The following is a 19,002-nucleotide window of genomic DNA, read 5'->3' as shown; positions in this document are numbered from 1 at the left end:
TGTGTATAGGTTTCTCATGAGACCAATTAGATGTTCTGGGACACCCATTTCCCTTAGGATATTTCACAACCTGACAAGGTTGATGCAATCAAAGTTACTATTATTATTATTTCTTGTTTACACAGTCAGACAGGTGCTATTGACAGGTTTGTTTTATCCAGACATCGAGTCCTTCCCAAGGACCTGGGATGGCTGAATTTTATTATCAATATTGTTCTTGTTATTATTATAGATATCATCGCAGAATATAGGCTGTTCCCAGTAAAGTTGCTTTGTTTTATTTATTTATTTATTTATTACATTTATATACTGTCTGTTTAATACATTTATATACTGTCTGTCCTTTGGCATCCTTTAACATGTCAATTTGAGGTTGGAACCTCCCTCTGATTTCAGAGATCTTTGTTTTTCAGTGTCTATTTCCATCCTCAAGGTCTTTACAGATGTCATTGTAGTATTGCCCCTTGTCTCTTTTAACAGCTTTTTAAAATTCCCTATTAAGTTCCTTCCTGAGGTCTTTATCTTGCTTGACTTTGCTTCTCTCCTTTTCTTGGCAATTTCCACTGTCTGTTCTGACATCCATTTTGCTTTCTTCAGTTTCTTGATCTTTGGCAGTCTCTTTTCACAGTCACCTTTAACAACTTCTTTGATTTCAAGTTGACAGCATACTTTACCTTTATGTGTATTGCAAAATATATCTACATATATTGTAAAAACTACCAAGGTTTGTCTTCCTGGAAGTTACACATTAAGATTTATACATGTTCCATATCCCTCAGAATTAGCAGAAATCAAAATTCCAATCTAGATTTAAGTGCCTTTAAAATGCTAAATGAGTGCTGAGAGAGAGGTAATTGGTCAACTGTCACCTTTAGATCCAGTGATAGAACTAGTGGTAGTGATATTCTGATATGTTATGGAACTAGGATCAAAACAGCAAACAGAACTGATCTAACACTTAATTGTAGCCACAAGGGTATTAATAGCCCAGAGATGAAAACAAATGGAAATTCCAACAATCTGGCAGTAAGAAGGGAAATGCTGGACAATGTTAAAAAGCCTAACATGAACTTATGTTTTGCAGTAGAGAGAGGGGAAATAGGGAACAGATATAGCGGGGAAAATCTGCTACTGGAAGAGAATCAAGTCTCTTATCAGGGAAAATGGGCTGATGATCTGTGAAAAGAGAGGGGATGGAATGGAAAATTTTTGAGCTGAAAGGACAGACTCAGGCTCCTCAAGGATTAGAATATGCTTAAATATGTGACTAGAATAATGGCTCTTTTAAACAACTGTATATTGATGGTAGTCCTATACACCAAATAGGGGTAGTTCACACAATCATTTCAATGTTAGTTTTAAGTTATATGAAAATTTAAGAGTCTAGTGGGGTGCATGCTCCTGCAGAACATGCAATAACAATTCAGGATTTTTTTTGGCAATCCCAGATTCACGCCACAACCAACCAATATTTAATCAGGATCTAATATTTCATGTCAGCTTGCAAATTCTGGTTAAATCTCCCCCCAGGATTTCTTTCTTTCTTTCTTTCTTTCTTTCTTTCTTTCTTTCTTTCTTTTTGTTTAAGTGGCATTGACGTGACCATGTGGACCTAGAAATAATTAACTTACTAGCGAATGTGGTTGACAATATTCACCAACAATGACAACATTTTGATATGTTGTCATAAAATAAAGGATGGGAAGGACCCAGACCATTACAAATAAGTAAGCACCTCTCCTGGCTCTCATGTAATGTCCAAAGAGCACCAGTATCTGGATGAAAATACCTAATACCAAAGCTCTTCAGAGCAAAATATCATAATGGCCATTTTGGCGAGGGGTGTAGGTAGATTCCTGATTAACACTCCAAGATGCCTGTTTGATGTTTCCTTAATGGGGGCTACCTGGAGGTCCCTTCTGAATGTTAGCCATCCTGTTTCCCACAGTGGCCCACCAGATGCCTCTGAGAAGCCCACAAGCGAGGGCATGCCCTCTCTCCTGCTGTTGCTCCCCAATTTTCCAAAGCTAAGGGAAGGGGCTGATATAAGGAAAACAGGAAATTGGTAGTTTTGGAAGAGAGTGAAACAGAGATGTAGAGAGATAGCAAGAGCTAAGAGTTGGCTAGAGACCCCTTGAAGTGCAAGGGTGTGTCTCTCTGAAGATATCATGCGTGGATCTGCTGCCTTGTATTTATTTATTTATTCGATTTATATACCGTCCTTCCAAAAATGGCTCTGCCTTTCCAAAAACACCGCTCTTACAAAAATGTAAACTTGTAAGAGTTTACATGCTGGTTACTTACTACCTATGCTAACAAGGTGGAATCTAACAAGGCAGAAAACCTAGGTGGACTGGAGTTCTCCAAAGAAACCCTGTGGGTGACAATACAAGGCCTGAAAGGAAATGTGCTACTGGGGATGTGCTATCGCCCTCCAGATCAAAATGCTGACAGTGACTGGGAGTTGCAGGAGGAAATCAGGGAGATGTTAAGGAGAGGCAGGGCAGCCATAATGGGTGACTTCAATTACCTACCCATAGACTGGGGAAATTCACAGTCAGGTAATGACAAAGAAGTCAGATTTCTAGATATGCTGAATGACTGTGCCCTAGAACAGTTGGTCTTGGAATCAACCAGAGAGAAGGTGACCTTGGACTTAATCCTGAGTGGCACCCAGGACCTGGTGCATGATGTCAGTGTCATTGACCCTTTAGGAAACAATGACCATAGTGCGATCAAATTCAGCATACATATAGGGAGAGAATCACCAAGGAAGTCTAACACAGACACTTTGAATTTCAGAAGAGGAAACTTCTCCAAAATGAGGGGTACGGTGAAAAGAAAGCTGAAAGGGGAAATCAGGAGAGTCACTTCGCTCCAGAAAGCATGGAGTTTACTCAAAACCACAATTCTAGAAGCCCAGTTAGACTGTATACCCAAAAGGAGGAAAGGTACCACTAAGTCCAGGAGGATGCCAGCATGGCTAACATATAAAATCAAGGAAGCCAAAAAAGGGAAGAAGACTTCCTTCTGAAATTGAAAGGCCTGTCCAAATGAAGAGAACAGAAAGGAACACAAACTCTGGCAAAAGAAATGCAAGGCAACAATAAGGGAGACGAAAAGAGAGTTTGAGGAACATTTAGCTAAAAGCATCAAGGGGAATAACAAGAACTTCTTTAAATACATCAGAAGCAGGAAACCTGCCAGGGAGGTGTTTGGACCATTAGACAATGAGGGAGTGAAAGGGATTATTAAGGAGGATATGGAGGTTGCAGATAAGCTAAATGAGTGCTTTGCGTCCGTCTTCATGGCAGAGGATACTGAGCATATACCTGTTCCCTATCCAGGCTTTTCGGGGATGGAGGCTAAAGAACTGAGTCAGATAGAAGTGACAAGAGGCGATGTTCTAAACTGTCTGGAAAAACTGAAAAATAACAAATCACCACGGCCGGATGGCATCCATCCAAGAGTCCTTAAAGAACTCAAATGTGAAATTGCCAACCTCCTTGCTCAAATATATAACTTATCCCTGCAATCAGGCTCTGTACCGAAGGACTGGAAAGTAGCCAATGTAACACCGATTTTCAAAAAGGGATCCAGGGGCGATCCGGGAAATTACAGGCCAGTTAGCTTATTGTCCATTCCAGGCAAATTGATGGAAAGCATCCTCAAGGTTAAAATTATAAAGCACATAGAAGAATAGGCCCTGCTGGGAGAGAACCAGCATGGCTTCTGCAAAGGTAAATCTTGCCTCACAAGCCTTTTGGAGTTCTTTGAGAGTGTCAACAAGTGTGTGGATCAAAGTGATCCAGCTGACATAGTATACCTGGACTTCCAAAAAGCTTTCAACAAAGTTCCTCATCAAAGACTCTGAGGAAACTTAGCAGTCAAGGGGACAAGTACATGTGTAAATTGCTAACTGGTTGAAAGACAGGAAACAGAGGGTAGGGTTAAATGGAGATTTTTCACAGTGGAGGGAACTAAGAAGTGGGGTCCCCCAGGGATCTCTACTGGGACCAGTGCTTTTTAATTTATTCATAAATGATCTAGAAGCAGGGGTAAGCAGCAAGGTGGCCAAATTTGCAGATCATACCAAACTCTTTTGGGTAGTGAAATCCAAAATGGATTGTGAGGAGCTCCAAAAGGATCTCTCCAAAATGGGTGAGTGGGCAATAAAATGGCAAATGCGTGCGGTTCAATGTTAGCAAGTGTAAAGTGATGCATATTGGGGCAAAAAACACCCTAACTTCTTATATACACTAATGGGGTCTGAGCTGTCAGTGGCTGACCAGGAGAGAGATCTTGGGGTCATGGTGGACAGCTTGCTGAAAGTGTCAACTCAATGTGCAGCAGCTGTGAAAAAGTCCAATTCCATGCAAGGGATCATTAGGAAGGGGATTGAAAATAAAACGGCTAATATTATAATGCCCTTATACAAAACTATGGTTTGGCCAAACATGAGGTACTGCGTACAATTCTGGTCACCACATCTAAAAAATGACATTGTAGAACTGGAAAAGGTGCAGAAGAGGGCAACCAAGATGATCAGGGGCCTAGAGCACCTTTCTTATGAGACTAGGCTACAACACCTGGAGCTATTTAGTTTAGAAAAAAAGACAACTGCGGGGAGATATGATAGAGGTCTATAAAATCATGCATGGTGTGGAGAAAGTGGATAGAGAGAAATTCTTCTCCCTGTAACATAACACTAGAACCAGGGGTCATCCCATGAAATTGATTGCCAGGAAATCTAGGACCAACAAACAGAAGTACTTTTTCACACAACGCATAATCAACTTGTGGCATTCTCTGCCACAAGATGTGATGACAGCCAACAACCTGGATGGCATTAAGAGGGGTTTGGGTAAGTTCATGGAGGAGAGGTCTATCAATGGCTACTAGCTGGAGGGCTATAGGCCACCTCCGGCCTCAAAGGCAAGATGCCTCTGAGTATCCGTTGCAGGGGAGTAACAGCAGGAGGGAGGGCATGCCCTCAACTCCTGCCTGTAGGCTTCCAGTGGCATCTGGTGGGCCACCGTGTGAAACAGGATGCTGGACTAGATGGGCCTTGGGCCTGATCCAGCAGGGCTGTTCTTATGTTCTTATGCTCTACTTCTATATTTGTAAGCAAACCAATAAGACTCCAGTGATCTCTCCTTCAAAGGAACCCAGGGTACACTGCTGCTAGATCTACTCAATCTCTGGGAAGTGGGGAGTGCCTAACCATATGAATGCATGGAGCTTGCTCTGTCCTAAGAAGGCTGAATAGCCACCATCAAAGATCATTTGGCAGACCCTCTCCTACGTCCTTGACCCTTTAACTAGTTTAGCTTTATGGAACTAGCTTTATGGGAATCCAGTTTTATGCTGTTTCTACCCAAATATACCTTTGATCAGTGCAAGATCCAAGGGAAACCTTTTTAGTTTCTTTACAAGGGTTTCTGCAGGAACAGCTAAATTATCTCTTTTTAGGAAAGTCTCTTCAGGGGCAAACTACAAGTTGCACATAATGGGCATTATGAAGCTCCAACTTTAAAAAGAAAAAGTAGAGTATCAAGAGGCTGCCATTTTGAGCAGCAGAATGACAAATGGAGGAAGGGGAATTAACCCATTTATTGCTGACGCTTTTTCTGCTCCAAAATCTCTCCCAAGCTGCCTCTTCCCCCAGAGAATTCCAGAGGTATTCTCTGGAACATTTACTTATCTTCAGAAGCTGAGTCATTTTTGAAGAACATGGGGCTTCTTTACATGCATTTGCATGTAACATGCTGTTTGTATATGACAAAGGAATATACACTAAATACATATCTGCACTCTCTAGGATGCATAATCAGTGCACATGGATTGCTGGCCAGGCCTACTCTGGCTTTACTTTGAAAATCCACCTGGAAATGCAGAAAGAAGCCATTTCACACTATGGGTGGGTTCTCACTATCGTTGGGAGGGCAGGAGGGCTCCAGCTGAGATGGGGTGCAAGGCAGAGCAGATAGTCACCATCCCTGCTGGAACCTTCTGACGCTTCACACACATGATCACTTCCCCAGGGCCAAGCAGCAGCTTTGTGTGGTTCCCAGTCCCACCCAGTACTCCAAGGGTCCAGATGCCTTCTCAGCAGCCTCCACCCTGCTCTAAGTTGGTCATGGCTTTGTGATGTCACCAACCCCAAACCCTTTGACTCTAAAGGTGAAAACCAACAACTTGAACTGAGCCTGGAAATGAATTGGCAACCAATCAAGCTGGTAAAGGATTGGCACAATACGATTGAATCCACCTGTTCCAGATGAAACGTTAGCAGCTGTATTCTAAACTTCCATACTGTCTTCAGGGGCAGTCCTATGTAGAGCATATTAAAGTAAACTAGCCTGGAGGTGATAAGAACATGAAAAACTATTACAGTCAAATCCTAGGAACCTGGGAATTCACTAGAACACGATATGCAAGCTATTGTTATAGATGCAGCATTTCATTATTTGCTTTACCTGAATTTGGAGTGACGAGGAGTTTATATCCATCAAACTGCCCTTTTGGGGCTTTCCATGAAATCTGAATACTGTCATGACCAACAACAGTATATCTTAATCTTGACGGTGGGGCCACTGAAAAGGAAACAAAAATACAGGCACTAAAGTATCAGCTGGATGCATCACATCCAATTTAAAATGTCAGGTCACTGCACACACAGACTCAAATTAACACACATATGTTTTCAGACGAGACAAAGGATGCAGGTTATCAGAAAAATCATGATGCAAGTCTATTAGTTTGTAAAATGACATTAAAATACATAAAGGTGTGTTATTGTTTCCCAAAGACATTACACAATAAAATTAAAAAGGGACTATTGACCCTACATGAAAAGACAAAGAAAGATGAGGGTTAGAGATTTAAAAGTCCTAGTTTAGCAAGGAAAGCTGATATATGATTTACTTATTGTTATACAATGTGGGAAGGAACATCATAATATAAACTTCCTAGATTCTTGGGTCTCCTGTTGAGGGATGTGGGAGAAAAAGATTACTCAGGGTCATATTTTCAAAAGCTTGTGTGGGCACAATATTTGAGCGAGTTCCAGGATACTTGCAGGAAACAGGAAGTATCATGATTTTCAAAGGGCAGTGGTGGTGGTGGTCGTGGGCGAAGGGCACCTGTCAATCTTAAAATCTGAAATGCACTGATTGTCCAGAGCCAGTGAGGCTCCAGAGCATTAAGAATGGCTGATGTCTCTTATTTTAAAGGCAAAATGTCACTTAGAGATGTCTACATTAAAACCACTTTGATAAGCATTATGATTTAAGCAGATAAGTCATATACCAAAATCTTTCAACAGACCCATGAAAAATTTGGTCCCATATACAATATCCTTGTTGCTGATGTGAAGATCACTGATCCACCCATCTATAGGAAACCATAGCCCAGGTCTGTACACTTTGTAATCCATCACACCAAATGCAGTACACCCTCCCACCTGTTGAGCTATTAGAGGCTGTAACAGGCTGTTAGAACCTTTTTCTTTTCTTTTTCTTTTTTTGCTGCAATCCTGGGACTGCAAGAACAGATAGGTTGTCAAAACATGGCAGATAACAATAAATGGCCAGTGGAGGCTGCATTCAGCTTGGGAACTGTGCAGGTTTGCTATAGGCCCAAACCACACCAATACACAAGCCTCACTTTCTTGCTGAAGTGGTGTGGCACACTGTATAAACTGTTGTCCCTTTCCATCCTTCATACATGCCACATTTACCACAGGGCATTTTCTCCTAACTAGTATCTATTATGACTCTACCAGCCATGAAAATGAACGAAAGCTGCTGTGTCAGCAGAAGAAACAGGGTGCATGGTCCCTGGTGGCGCAGAGCCCCTGGTGGCGCAGTGGTAAAACTGCCGCCCTGTAACCAGAAGGTTACAAGTTCAATCCTGACCAGGGGCTCAAGGTTGACTCAGCCTTCCATCCTTCCGAGGTCGGTAAAATGAGTACCCAGAATGTTGGGGGCAATATGCTAAATCATTGTAAACTGCTTAGAGAGCTCCGGCTATAGAGCGGTATATAAATGTTATTGCTATTGCTATTGCTATATGACTTACATTCTCCATACTGTGGCAGAGGAAAGGGTTTGGGTTGAAATAAGGAGGGCCATGCCTGAACAATCAGGGGCCACATAAGGCCTACATGATGGCGCCTTTTGATTCCCCTAGACTGTGCTAGAACATTCTAGCAGTTCCAAAGAATTAAGGTATGTTACAAACACCCAACATTTTACCTAAAGAGGAGGCTAAACCACAAAGAAAACCAGGCAAGTGGCACATTAATAAATACTAATGTTTAAACATCAGGCCAGTTTAGTACCTAACTGGTTTCCACTTGAGATGCCAACAAAGCTCAATAATCTGTGATCTCTTAATACAAAGAAGATGCAAGCATTAGATTCCTCTCAATTAATCTCTGGCTGAGATTAAAATCTCAGCCAGAGAAGAATTCCTAGCATACACACCTGCCCCCATGCAGCTGTGAAACTGGACCTCTTCAGGCCACACAAAGCTATAATGTGCAGAGATTTAAAGGGAAAAGGAAATTTGTGTATATGGTGGCCAGTTTGCCAAAAATGACCCCAATTTGCCAGCTTCCCCCCGCCAATCAAGCCATTTTGGGGCAGCCACTGCACACTGACCTTTGGCCGCTGGGCTTCATCTAGTACTAGATTTCTTCCCATTTTTTGATTCGGTTCACCAGCCCTTTCCTTCTGTCATCACTATGGGAATCTTGGGTTTTTAAATGCAACTCTGGTTTGCTCAGATATGAATAAACCTTTTACCTTTAGAGGCTTTCTATCATTGTGCTTAATTATTTGTAGATTATAAGCAAGGCTTTATAGAGGACTGGAAACAATTTGTATTTATGTATCACTTATTATTATTTTAAAAGATACATCTATAATACCATACTACCTCATGGTGCTTATTTATATACAGAACACCTTTTCGATGCCTTCAGTCTAGGACTGATACATAAAGTGTGATGAAACGTGGAATCCATAGCACTAAAAGCAAGGAATCTATAGCACTTTTAATTTTGTATTAGCATATTGTTCCTATGCTTATTGTGGTACATTTTAGATTATATTCAAGTCACCTTTACATGTTTGTAATACCGTTTACATTTTGCATTTATTATTTATCATATTTTTTTATTTATCATATTAAATATTTCCCAAGTGTTCTGTTTTCTATAGCACACATTGTTTGTATTTCTTATAAGATACGAACCAAGCCATCTCTGAGCAAATCCAATGCAAGGCAAGCGTCACGCACAAAGCTCCACTTTCAATTTTGCTCTAAACTGTACTTTCCCCAGCCAATTTACAGCTTGTCTGAGTAAATGATAAAATGATTGCTCTGTAAACCATACACAGATTTAGCCTCAAAAGGGAATTTAATATACCTGACAGCAATGAAGTGATTCAGGCAAGCAGAGGCAAGCAATGTATGCTGCATAAAGGGAGAGGGAGAACATATCCCAAAAAAGGCCAGACTGCCTAGGGTTGCCATATCGCGTCCATATCATGTCTGAGCTTGGATACCCTTAAGAGCTGAGCTACATGACCAGTAACATCATATGATATGGCTCATCCAGAACTGTACCATTTCAGACTGCAGGTGGGAGAATCATACCTTTTAAATCTAGCGTGTTCGGTTTGGGACATTTTGCTTTTGTTGATGCGGTCTAAGACTGCAGCTGCTAAACAAGCTAATGCAGTCCTAGGCTGCATTAATGGAAGCACAGGGTCCAGGTCACAAGAAGGAAGCATTCGATTCTGCACTGGTCAGGAATATTGTGTCCAATTCTGGGCCCTGCATTTTAAGGAAACTATTAATCAGGAATTGGTTCAGAGTAGGGCAGGGCAACCAAGATGGTGAGGAGTCTGAAACTAAATCCCATGAAGGAGCTGGGTATGTTTAGCCCGGATAAGAGAAAACTAATGGGAGATGTAATAGCCGTCTTCAAATAATGAAGGGAGATATTTGACATATATCCCATCACATAGAAGGAGGAGTGGACTTATTCCTTTTGCTCCTGAAGGCAGGACTAGAACCAATGTGTACAAAATTATGGATTTAGATTAGACATTAGGAGGAACTTCCTACACGTAGGAGCTTTTCAACCGTGTAACAGTCTGCCTCACACAGTGGTGAGCTCTCCTTCAGTTAGGGGTGTGCACAAAACTGGTTTGCTTGGTTCGGGTCCGGACCCAAGCCATGCAAATGGCCAGGGTACATGCACAACAGCCTCCAAAATAGCTGCCACCAGGGAAAGGGCCAGAATGGCCTGAAAATCAGCCGAAATGACCCTTAGAGGGCATGGAGGAGGCTGGTGCGGGGAGAGGGAGACTGTGGAGAACCCCACCGTAGCCGCATCAGCACCCCCTGAGGCCTCTGGGCCCTCTGGTGAGTCGTTCTAAAAATTAAAAAAAACATTAGAACCCCCGAGCCAGCCTCGAGCTGGCCAGTGGGGTGGTGGCTTGAGGTTGAGCTGAATTGGGGCCAGTCCAGCTTGAGGGCGAGTACTAGGGATGTGCATGGAACCAGTTCTGCGCTCCTTTTCTGGAACTCCTTTTCTGGTTTGAAATGCCGGTGTTCGAGCTGGTTCGGAGGCGGGGGGTGGTTGCTTTAAGGCACGGGGACAGTGCCGCGTTTCCCCTGCTGGCGCTGCTGCCAAAACCACTGATGCGGGGTGGCTGAGTACCTTCTTGCCACCCCGGTTCAGCGTCATACCAGAAGTGGCAGGTGCACGTGCATGAGGTGCGCACACGCACCTGCCACTTCCGGTATTACGCTGACCCAGGGTGGCAAGAAGGTACTCAGCCGCCTTGCATCAGTGGTTTTGGCAGCAGCGCCGGCGGGGGAAATGCCTACATTCGGTGAAGGTTTTCAAACAGAAGCTATTTGATCATCTGGCGAGGGTGTTCCTGCACTGAGTAGGTTGGACTAGAAGACTTCCAAGGTCCCTACCAACACTAAAATTCTATGAAAATTCAGAAATTTGCTGAGCAATGGCAACATTATGCATGGCAACCAATGGGGCAAAGTAAAGCATCCACTTGCCCCTTTTAAATCAATGGAATTCAAGTACTCAATTGGGTACCAGGCCAATCCTACCATGAGATTGCCTGAAGCAAAACTGGTTATCCCTTAAGCCTGACTATCAATAAACGAGAAAACTTCAGTTTCTTACTTGCCGTCACTGAGGACTTCTGTTCCTTACTTGCAATCAATGAGGAGAATTAGGCCATGCTGCCATTTCTGCTCACTGGCTTACAATAACCGAGAAGGGCTGATGACATCATCAGTTTGCACTTGTTTTGGTTACAGCATGACCCCTTCTTATCGGTATAAGACCCTTCCCAGCCCATGATGTGCAGTGGGGGGGTACCTATGCAGTGCTTTCTAGTGATCAGCACAGGTGCAAGTCAACTGTGTCATTCAGACCAGATTAGCGGAGTGAGAGGAAGGATCCTTCCCATCAACCTTTATAGAATCTCCTGGCCTTGGGCTGTAGGGAAGGTCAGCAGCCATTACCTTCGAAGTGGTGTCACAATATGGCTGGCTGAGGACAGGCCTTTGGGATCTGGTCCAAACTGAAAGGCATTCACCGTATCCTCAAATATCCATCAGGAAAAAAGACAATGTTGGGCCACAGATAAAAACACACCGACAACCACCACAGTTCTTTGAAAATTTGGCCTTCATTATGGAAAAAGGGGTGTGTGCATCTAAATGTGCATACTAAGCAAGCTACTGAAAATGTGTGTATTAAAGCTCTTTCTACAAAGGAGAACTCGACATTCATTTGCAATATTTACATATAGCTCAGGGATGGAATGAACCAAAGAAGAATGAATTTGAGAGGAGAGCTGGTCTTGTGGTAGCAAGCATGACTTGTCCCCATAGCTAAGCAGGGTCTGCCCTGATTGCATATGAATGGGAGACTTTGTGTCTTTTGCACTGTGAGATATTCCCCTCAGGGGATGGAGCCACTCTGGGAAGAGCAGAAGGTTCCAAGTTCCATCCCTGGCAGTAACTCCAAGATAGGGCTGAGAAAGCCTCCTGTCTACAACCTTGGAGAAGCCACTGCCAGTCTGTGAAGACAATACTGAGCTAGATAGACCAATGGTCTGACTCAGTATATGGCAGTTTCCTATGTTCCTATGTTCCTATGACCCGGGGATATAAACTGCATCCAGGAAGGTACAAACAGATCAAATTTAGTATTTACTTTTAAAATTTATTTGCATTTCCTGAGAAATGCATACTTTTGATAAATCTTGGGGACAAGTTAGAAACAATATTAGAAATGTGTTTCAAGATGGTTTTTCCCCATGGAAAGAATAATAATACAAAAGCCAGGGAATACAACTTTCAAAATATTTGTCAGATAAAGGAAAATGTGTTATAGAATTAAGTGTGAGAAGGAGCATTTTTGTTTGGATGTAAAATTGGGAAATCTTGCAAAATCTTAGTTGTGACTCATTTGGATTTTGTCACAAAAGGGTATTTGTAGGACTACACTCAATAAGAACTCTTTCTACCACAGAGCACATGAAGCTGCCTTTTACTGAATCAGAGCATTGGTGCACACAACCCTACATTGTCTTCTTTGACAAGCAGTAACTCTCCAGGGCAGGGGCGGCCCTTCTGTGAGGCAAGGTGAGGCAGTCACCTCAGGCAGCAGCAGATTATTGGGGCACCAGCAGAATTGCAAGATGCCTTTCTGCTCCACTGCTCTTATAAAGAGTGAAGGAAAGAAGGGAGAGCATTGGGCACTCCAACTCAGATGCACAGAGGCCTTGAGCTGCCACTGCTCCAGGGTCTCAGACTGAGGTCGTTCCTAGCCCTTCTACCCAAGATCCTTTTCATTGCATATGCTGGGGATAGGACCTGGGAGCTACCTCTGAACTTTGGTCCTTCATCAAAGAAACAGAACAGTGACATCACTGGTAATTAGCCATCACCAAACAAGGGACATTTCCAGAACCCCTAAACCAATCACTCATCCAACACTGATAGAAGAAGAAAGACACACATTACGACTCTATGCATGTTTACTCAGAAGTGAGTCTCACTGAGTGCAATGGGACTTACTCTAAAGTAAATGTGCATAGAATGGCTCAGATCACTTAAATGTGTCTGTGTATATTCTGGAAAGCTATAACATAATAGCTAGAGAAATTGTGCAGAAGAGTCTTTACATAACTAGATGATTTTCATTAAATATTCACATTTCATCCAGAGCAAACAAGAGAGAGAGAGCAAAGGACAAGTCTAACCAATTTCCATGCCAATATTTGACTACATATGGGTCCAAAGGTTCTGAACGCAGATATTTAACTTAGTTATGCAAAGACTAGTATTCTAGCACAAGAAAAGTACACACAACTAGAGAAAATTAAAAAATCTAGTTCTTGGACAAACATAAGAAGATAATTGATTGGAATGACTTCAGGGTCACCAACCTGACTTGGAAATCTTTATTTCTGTGGAACACCTTTATAGCCTGTGAAACAAAATCTCACTTCTTGCAAAAAGAAAAAGAATCAGTCCAAATTCAGTCAAGTTAGTTGATAAAAATCAGTAGCTCAAGCTTGTTAGGCAATTTCACAGGAATGCACAAATGAATGGCCAGCAGCAACATTAAAGCATTCATCCAAAAGGAGGCTAGAGGCAAGTTCAAGAGGGTTTGGCTTATGAAGATAAGATAGAGCTTGGCTATATTTTGTTGCTGTTGTTAGTGCTTCAGAAACATAATTCTTGATGACAGACACGGAAGGTGGTCTGAAGCATCCAGTGTGTGTGAACCAGAAAGCCAGCAGTTTCCCTTATAGAAGAGGATCTTGTTTTCCTTAAGTTTAGTTCCAACCACAGAATAGTCTAGCAAATACAGAATCCTGGGGCGGCCCTTTTATGAGACAAGGAAGGACAGTTGCCTCGGGTGGCAGATTATTGGGGAATCAGCCAGGTGCAAAATGCCTCCCACCACTGCCATCCAAGCAGCTCTTTGGGACTGATCTGGCCCAAGCTTTTCAAGGAGCTCCTCTCCTCACACTCTTTGCAAAGCTTGCTACATTGGGCTGCCTTTGTATGTAGTCCAGAAACTGCCACTGGTACAGAATGCAGCAGCCAGGTTGGTCTTTGGGGATACCCAAAGAGATCATATTATACCCATTTAAAAAGAACTACACTGGCTGCCAATAAATTTCCAGGCAAAATACAAAGTGCTAGTTATTACCTATAAAGCCCTGAATGGCTTGGGTCCAATGTATTTAAGAGAACACCTTCTTCTTCATGAACCCTGCCACCTGTTAAGATCATCTGGGGAGGTCTGGTTGTGGTTGCCACCGGCTCAGTTGGTGGTGACCCGAACCCGAGCCTTTTCTAGGGTTGCCTGGACTTTGGAATATGCTTCCTAACGAAATTAGAGCCTCCTCTTCTCTGAATGTTCTTAAGAAGGACCTGAAGACATACCTGTTTAGTCAGGCTTTTAGTTTATAGTTTTAGGTTTTAGAGTTTTTACCTGTATTTTAAACTGTTTCAATTGTGTTAATGTTTTAATTGTTGTGTTTTTAGATTGTGAATTGCCTAGAGACTTGCATATGGGGCGGTATAAAAATGTGTTAAATAAATCAAACAAAATACTTAAAACAATTTCATAGAGTAAAACAATTAAACAGTTTTAAATAGTTTTAATTAAGAGCCTGAGAAAACAGGTGTGACTTGAGGGTCTTTTTAAAAGCAATCAGAGATGGAGAAGCTCTTATTTTGACAGAGAGTGCATTCCAAAGCTGCGGGGCAGCCACAGAGAACAAGCCAGCAGCAGCCATACTACTACTCATCATCATCATCATCATCATCTATTTATTTATTTATTTATTTGCTAGTCAATGACCGAATAAACTTCTCTCTCTCTATCTATCTATCTATCGCTCTTCAACAAAATTCTCAAAGCGGTTTTCATAGAAAAATAAACAATACATAAATAAGATGGTTCCCTTCCTGTCCCCAAAGGTCTCACAATCTAAAAAGAAACACATGGTACTAGACACCAGCAACAGCCACTGGATGAATGCTGTGCTGGAGCTGGATAGGGCCAGTTGCTCTCCCCCTGCTCAATATAAGAGAATCACCACTTGAAAGGGTGTCTCTTTGCTCAGTTAGCAGGGCTTACTTTAATCGGACTTCCCCAGATTATCTTAATAGGAAGCAGGGTTCATTACAAAGGAGGTGTTCTCTTAAGTACCCTGGACCTAAGCCGTCCAGGGCTTTATAGGTAATAACCAGCACTTTGTATTTCACTTAGAAACATATTGGCAGCCAGTGCAATTCTTTAAAAATTGGTATTATATGGTTTTTTCAAGTTGTCCCAGAGACCAGTCTAGCTGCCGCATTCTGTATGAGTTGTAGTTCCGGACTATGTATAAAGGCCAGCCCCATGCAGAGTACATTACTGGAGTCAAGCCTGGAGATTACCAACATATGTACTGATGTTTTAAGGTCATTTACCTCCAGAAATGGGAGTAGCTGACGTATCAGCTAAAGCTGATAAAAAGCACTCCTGACCTCAGCCTGAGGAACCAGATAGAGTTTGGGGTCCAGGAACACACCCAAGCGACGTACATGATCTTTCAGGGGGAGTGTAACCCCATTCAGAACACGCAGATCTAAACCATCTCTCAGGTCTTGACCTCCCACAATCAACACCTCCATATTATTTCAATTCAACTTCAGTTGTTATCTCCCATCCAGCCCATTACTGCCTTCAGGCAGGCATTTAGAAAAGTTATGCCATTTCCTGATGGATAGGAATGAAAAGATTTGAGTGTCATCAGCATATTGATAATACCCTGCACCAAATCTCTCTGGTGCTTATTGCCAGAGCACAGATCTTCATATGTAGTATCCTGTCAGATTCGAGTCTAGTCCTACCCTAACAAGATGGTGGTCTGCCATGACAATGGGGAAATCATAGGAGTCCCCACACATGGAACACCACCCTGATCAGAGTAAAAGGCCAAATCAAGCATGCAACCAGCAACATACGCCAAGCCAGAGACCAGTTAGGATAGGCCCATAGTCATCATGGTTGCTATGAACTCCTGAGCCTCTCCTGACAACCCGATCCCATAGTGAACACTGAGGTTCCCCACCATAAACAGTCTGGGTGACCAATGCCAACCCTGCAACCAAGTCCATCAGCTCAGTTAGGGACTCCGTTGAACAACAGGGTGTACACCAACAATAGTCCCAATCTAACCTTGGTCCCTAGGCTTAGGTATAGACACTCAATATGGGCCAATTCCCTGACAGGAATCTTGGTAAGGGAGACAGTGTTCTGGTAGATCACAGCCATACCACCTCCACATCTTGCAGCTTTTAGTTGCATTGACATGTCCAAACAGCCAGAAACTTGAAGACAGATACAAATTTCAAAGATCCGAAGGACACTTAAGAATACCAGTCCATGTAGAGAACTCCCTTATAAGCATATGGTGCAATCTTTTGTTATGTGAACATTTGCAATCAGTAAGGATGAAAACTGGGGCAGATGGTAGCAATTTACACAATGAAACCATTCACATACTATATATTCCCCAAGCTGGCCCTACTTATCAGGGACACTCTCTTTCATTTTTATCAGGGACACTCTCTATTTCATCCTGCTTTCTGAGAAATTATGGCCCCCAGTGTGGCCTGTTGAAGAAGACTGTACAAATTGCCAAAGCCACTATTTTTCCAGCGCTCTGTTTGCTCCCTCAGGATCTTAAGAAGTTAAATATCAGAGGGAGAAGTGGGTGCCTCTTACTTCTGCACAAACACACACATGCAATATCACTAAAGCACCATGCATTGTGCAGCCTCCCATTTCAAACACTATGGCTACAGAAGTATATTTTTGGACTGCTGATTAACAACTCAATTTCTCTAGTATTTCTTTAATCAAAAGAGGAAGTGCCTTCCTGACTTTTAAACTGGTGGAAGACAAGCCTATTTCAGAGCAAACAAATAAAAACTCATTGAGAAGTGCCTCCAGCACTGCAAAACTGAGGGAGCAGCTCAGGAAGTTATCCTTAGTGTGAGAATTAAGGTATCTCCAAAGGTGTTCCAAATTTCATCTGCGAGGTGTTGGAGGGTAAGATCCAAGTGCAGGCTCGTGGTTTCTCTATGACTGAAGCCAACAAGCATCAACAATAAATGGAAAATGCAAGATAGCCCAAGGTATTGCAGCACCTGTGGCCAAGCACCAAATGCTGCCATGCCCCATGGACCCTGTCAGGGCCAGCTCCCTTTCAAAACCAATTTTGAAAGTGGCACAGAGGGAGGGGAGGAAGCTCTTCCTTCCTCGTGCTTCTTGCAAGCTTTGGGAGAAGTGTGAGGAGGGGTGCAAATGGCAGCAGTAGGGGACATCACTCCCCCCTGCTGGTGCCCACATAATCTGCTGTCTGGGGTGACTACTTCAGCTTGCCTCATGAAAGGGCCGCCCCTGAGAAGAAGGCAATCCACCTACTTATGTTCGGGGCAAAAAGATGATCCAGAAGAAAACAGTTAGGCTCAGTTAGGCCCCTTTCCCACAAGGGATAATACACACAAGTAGAAAGCAAAGCTTAAATTAACACATGTAGAAAAATATACATTAAACTCTTCAACTAGGTGCACTTGTGTAGGACTAAACATTTCTCTAAACACATTCCCAAGTTAAGAGAAATGGTGAGAAGACAGACATGTGGGCTGAACCTGAATTTTTAACACCATTTCATGTCTTTAATCATAAACCACAGAGAACACACTCTGTGTACATTAGACTGGTTCACAGAGTTAAACAAGTTGTTTCAAAGCTAAAGAGAAATCAGGAGCTAGAAAACAATACTGAACGAATGTTTTAAACTGGTAAGAGATAACATATATTCTACACCTAGCACAAAGCTCGACATGCACTCAAAAAACAGAGTCAATTTTCGGATGACCTACACCAATGATATATAGCATGAAAACTGCCTTAGACCTGAAGGAGTAATCTCTCTGTAGTTAAGGAAATTGAGGTTTATCTGAACAAAGCCGAATAAACCTTTAATTGGCGGAGTGGTTAATTGTATACGAGAAAACTGTAGCCCACTTCTGCACATCAGAGAGCCCTAGCAAAATATAACTGTTTCTCAGTAATAATATTACCTTGACCCTGGACACCGTTCATTAACTGAGCAGTGACTGCTATGAAGACAAAGAAGAACCAGCTCCATGTCCTGAGCTGATGATGGACCATCATCCCTGCCATTGGATACATGCAGTATCAGCAAACCTGTAAATATATAGAAGCGTTTATCAACAGGGAGACATCATTTCAGATTTCAGTTCCAGGGATCAAGATTCTAAGCATGGTCAGGTCGGAAGACAAAGGAGGCTTGAGAGGGGTGTGTGGGGAGCAAGTACCCCCTCAGACAAGTAGCTGCGACTTCACCTGGCCCCCATTTCTCTCCCAGAAATCCATCATGTGGGACACAATCTGCCCACCCATAAATGCACTTTACCCCTTCTATGCCCTGCTCTCAATTGTTTGTTTGTTTGTTTGTTTGTTTGTTTGTTTGTTTACACACACAGTCAGACAGGTGTTATTGACTGGTTTGTTTTCGAGTCCAGACATCGAGTCCTTCCCAAGGACCTGGGATGGCTGAATTTTATTGTCAATGTTGTTGCTGCTGTTATAGATATCGTCGCAGAATATAGGCTGTTCCCAGTAAAGTTGCTTTTTGTAATTGGCTGATGGTGATTTCTGTGGCCCCTATGGTGTTAAGGTGCTCTTCAAGTTGTTTTGGAATTGCACCCAGGGCGCCAATTACCACTGGGGTTATTTGGGTCTTTTTCTTCCACAGCCTTTCAATTTCAATTTGTAGATCTTTGTATTTTGTGATTTTTTTCTATTTCTTGTTCTTCTATTCTGCTATCCCCTGGTATTGCTATGTC

At 42.5% G+C, this 19,002-nt stretch overlaps 1 protein-coding gene across 6 annotated transcripts in view; it reads right to left on the bottom strand.

Moving 5' to 3' along the window:
• The window catches only part of COL14A1 (collagen type XIV alpha 1 chain), a 233,740-nt gene that overhangs the window by 202,421 nt on the left and 12,317 nt on the right, over window positions 1-19,002 (bottom strand). For all 6 annotated transcript variants that reach the window (XM_053246596.1, XM_053246598.1, XM_053246599.1 and 3 more), the window contains exons 2-3: window positions 18,214-18,340; window positions 6,480-6,596 (exon numbers count right to left, since the gene is read on the bottom strand). In XM_053246596.1, the coding sequence (XP_053102571.1) occupies window positions 6,480-6,596; window positions 18,214-18,325 (229 nt within the window). In that variant the 5' untranslated portion in view covers window positions 18,326-18,340. The remainder of the gene's footprint in view (window positions 1-6,479; window positions 6,597-18,213; window positions 18,341-19,002) is intronic.

This window comes from Hemicordylus capensis, chromosome 4 (assembly GCF_027244095.1).
Source record: "Hemicordylus capensis ecotype Gifberg chromosome 4, rHemCap1.1.pri, whole genome shotgun sequence".
NCBI lineage: Eukaryota > Metazoa > Chordata > Lepidosauria > Squamata > Cordylidae > Hemicordylus > Hemicordylus capensis.
The sequence above is the reverse complement of the archived record's forward strand: the minus strand, read 5'-3'. Positions and strand labels throughout refer to the sequence as shown.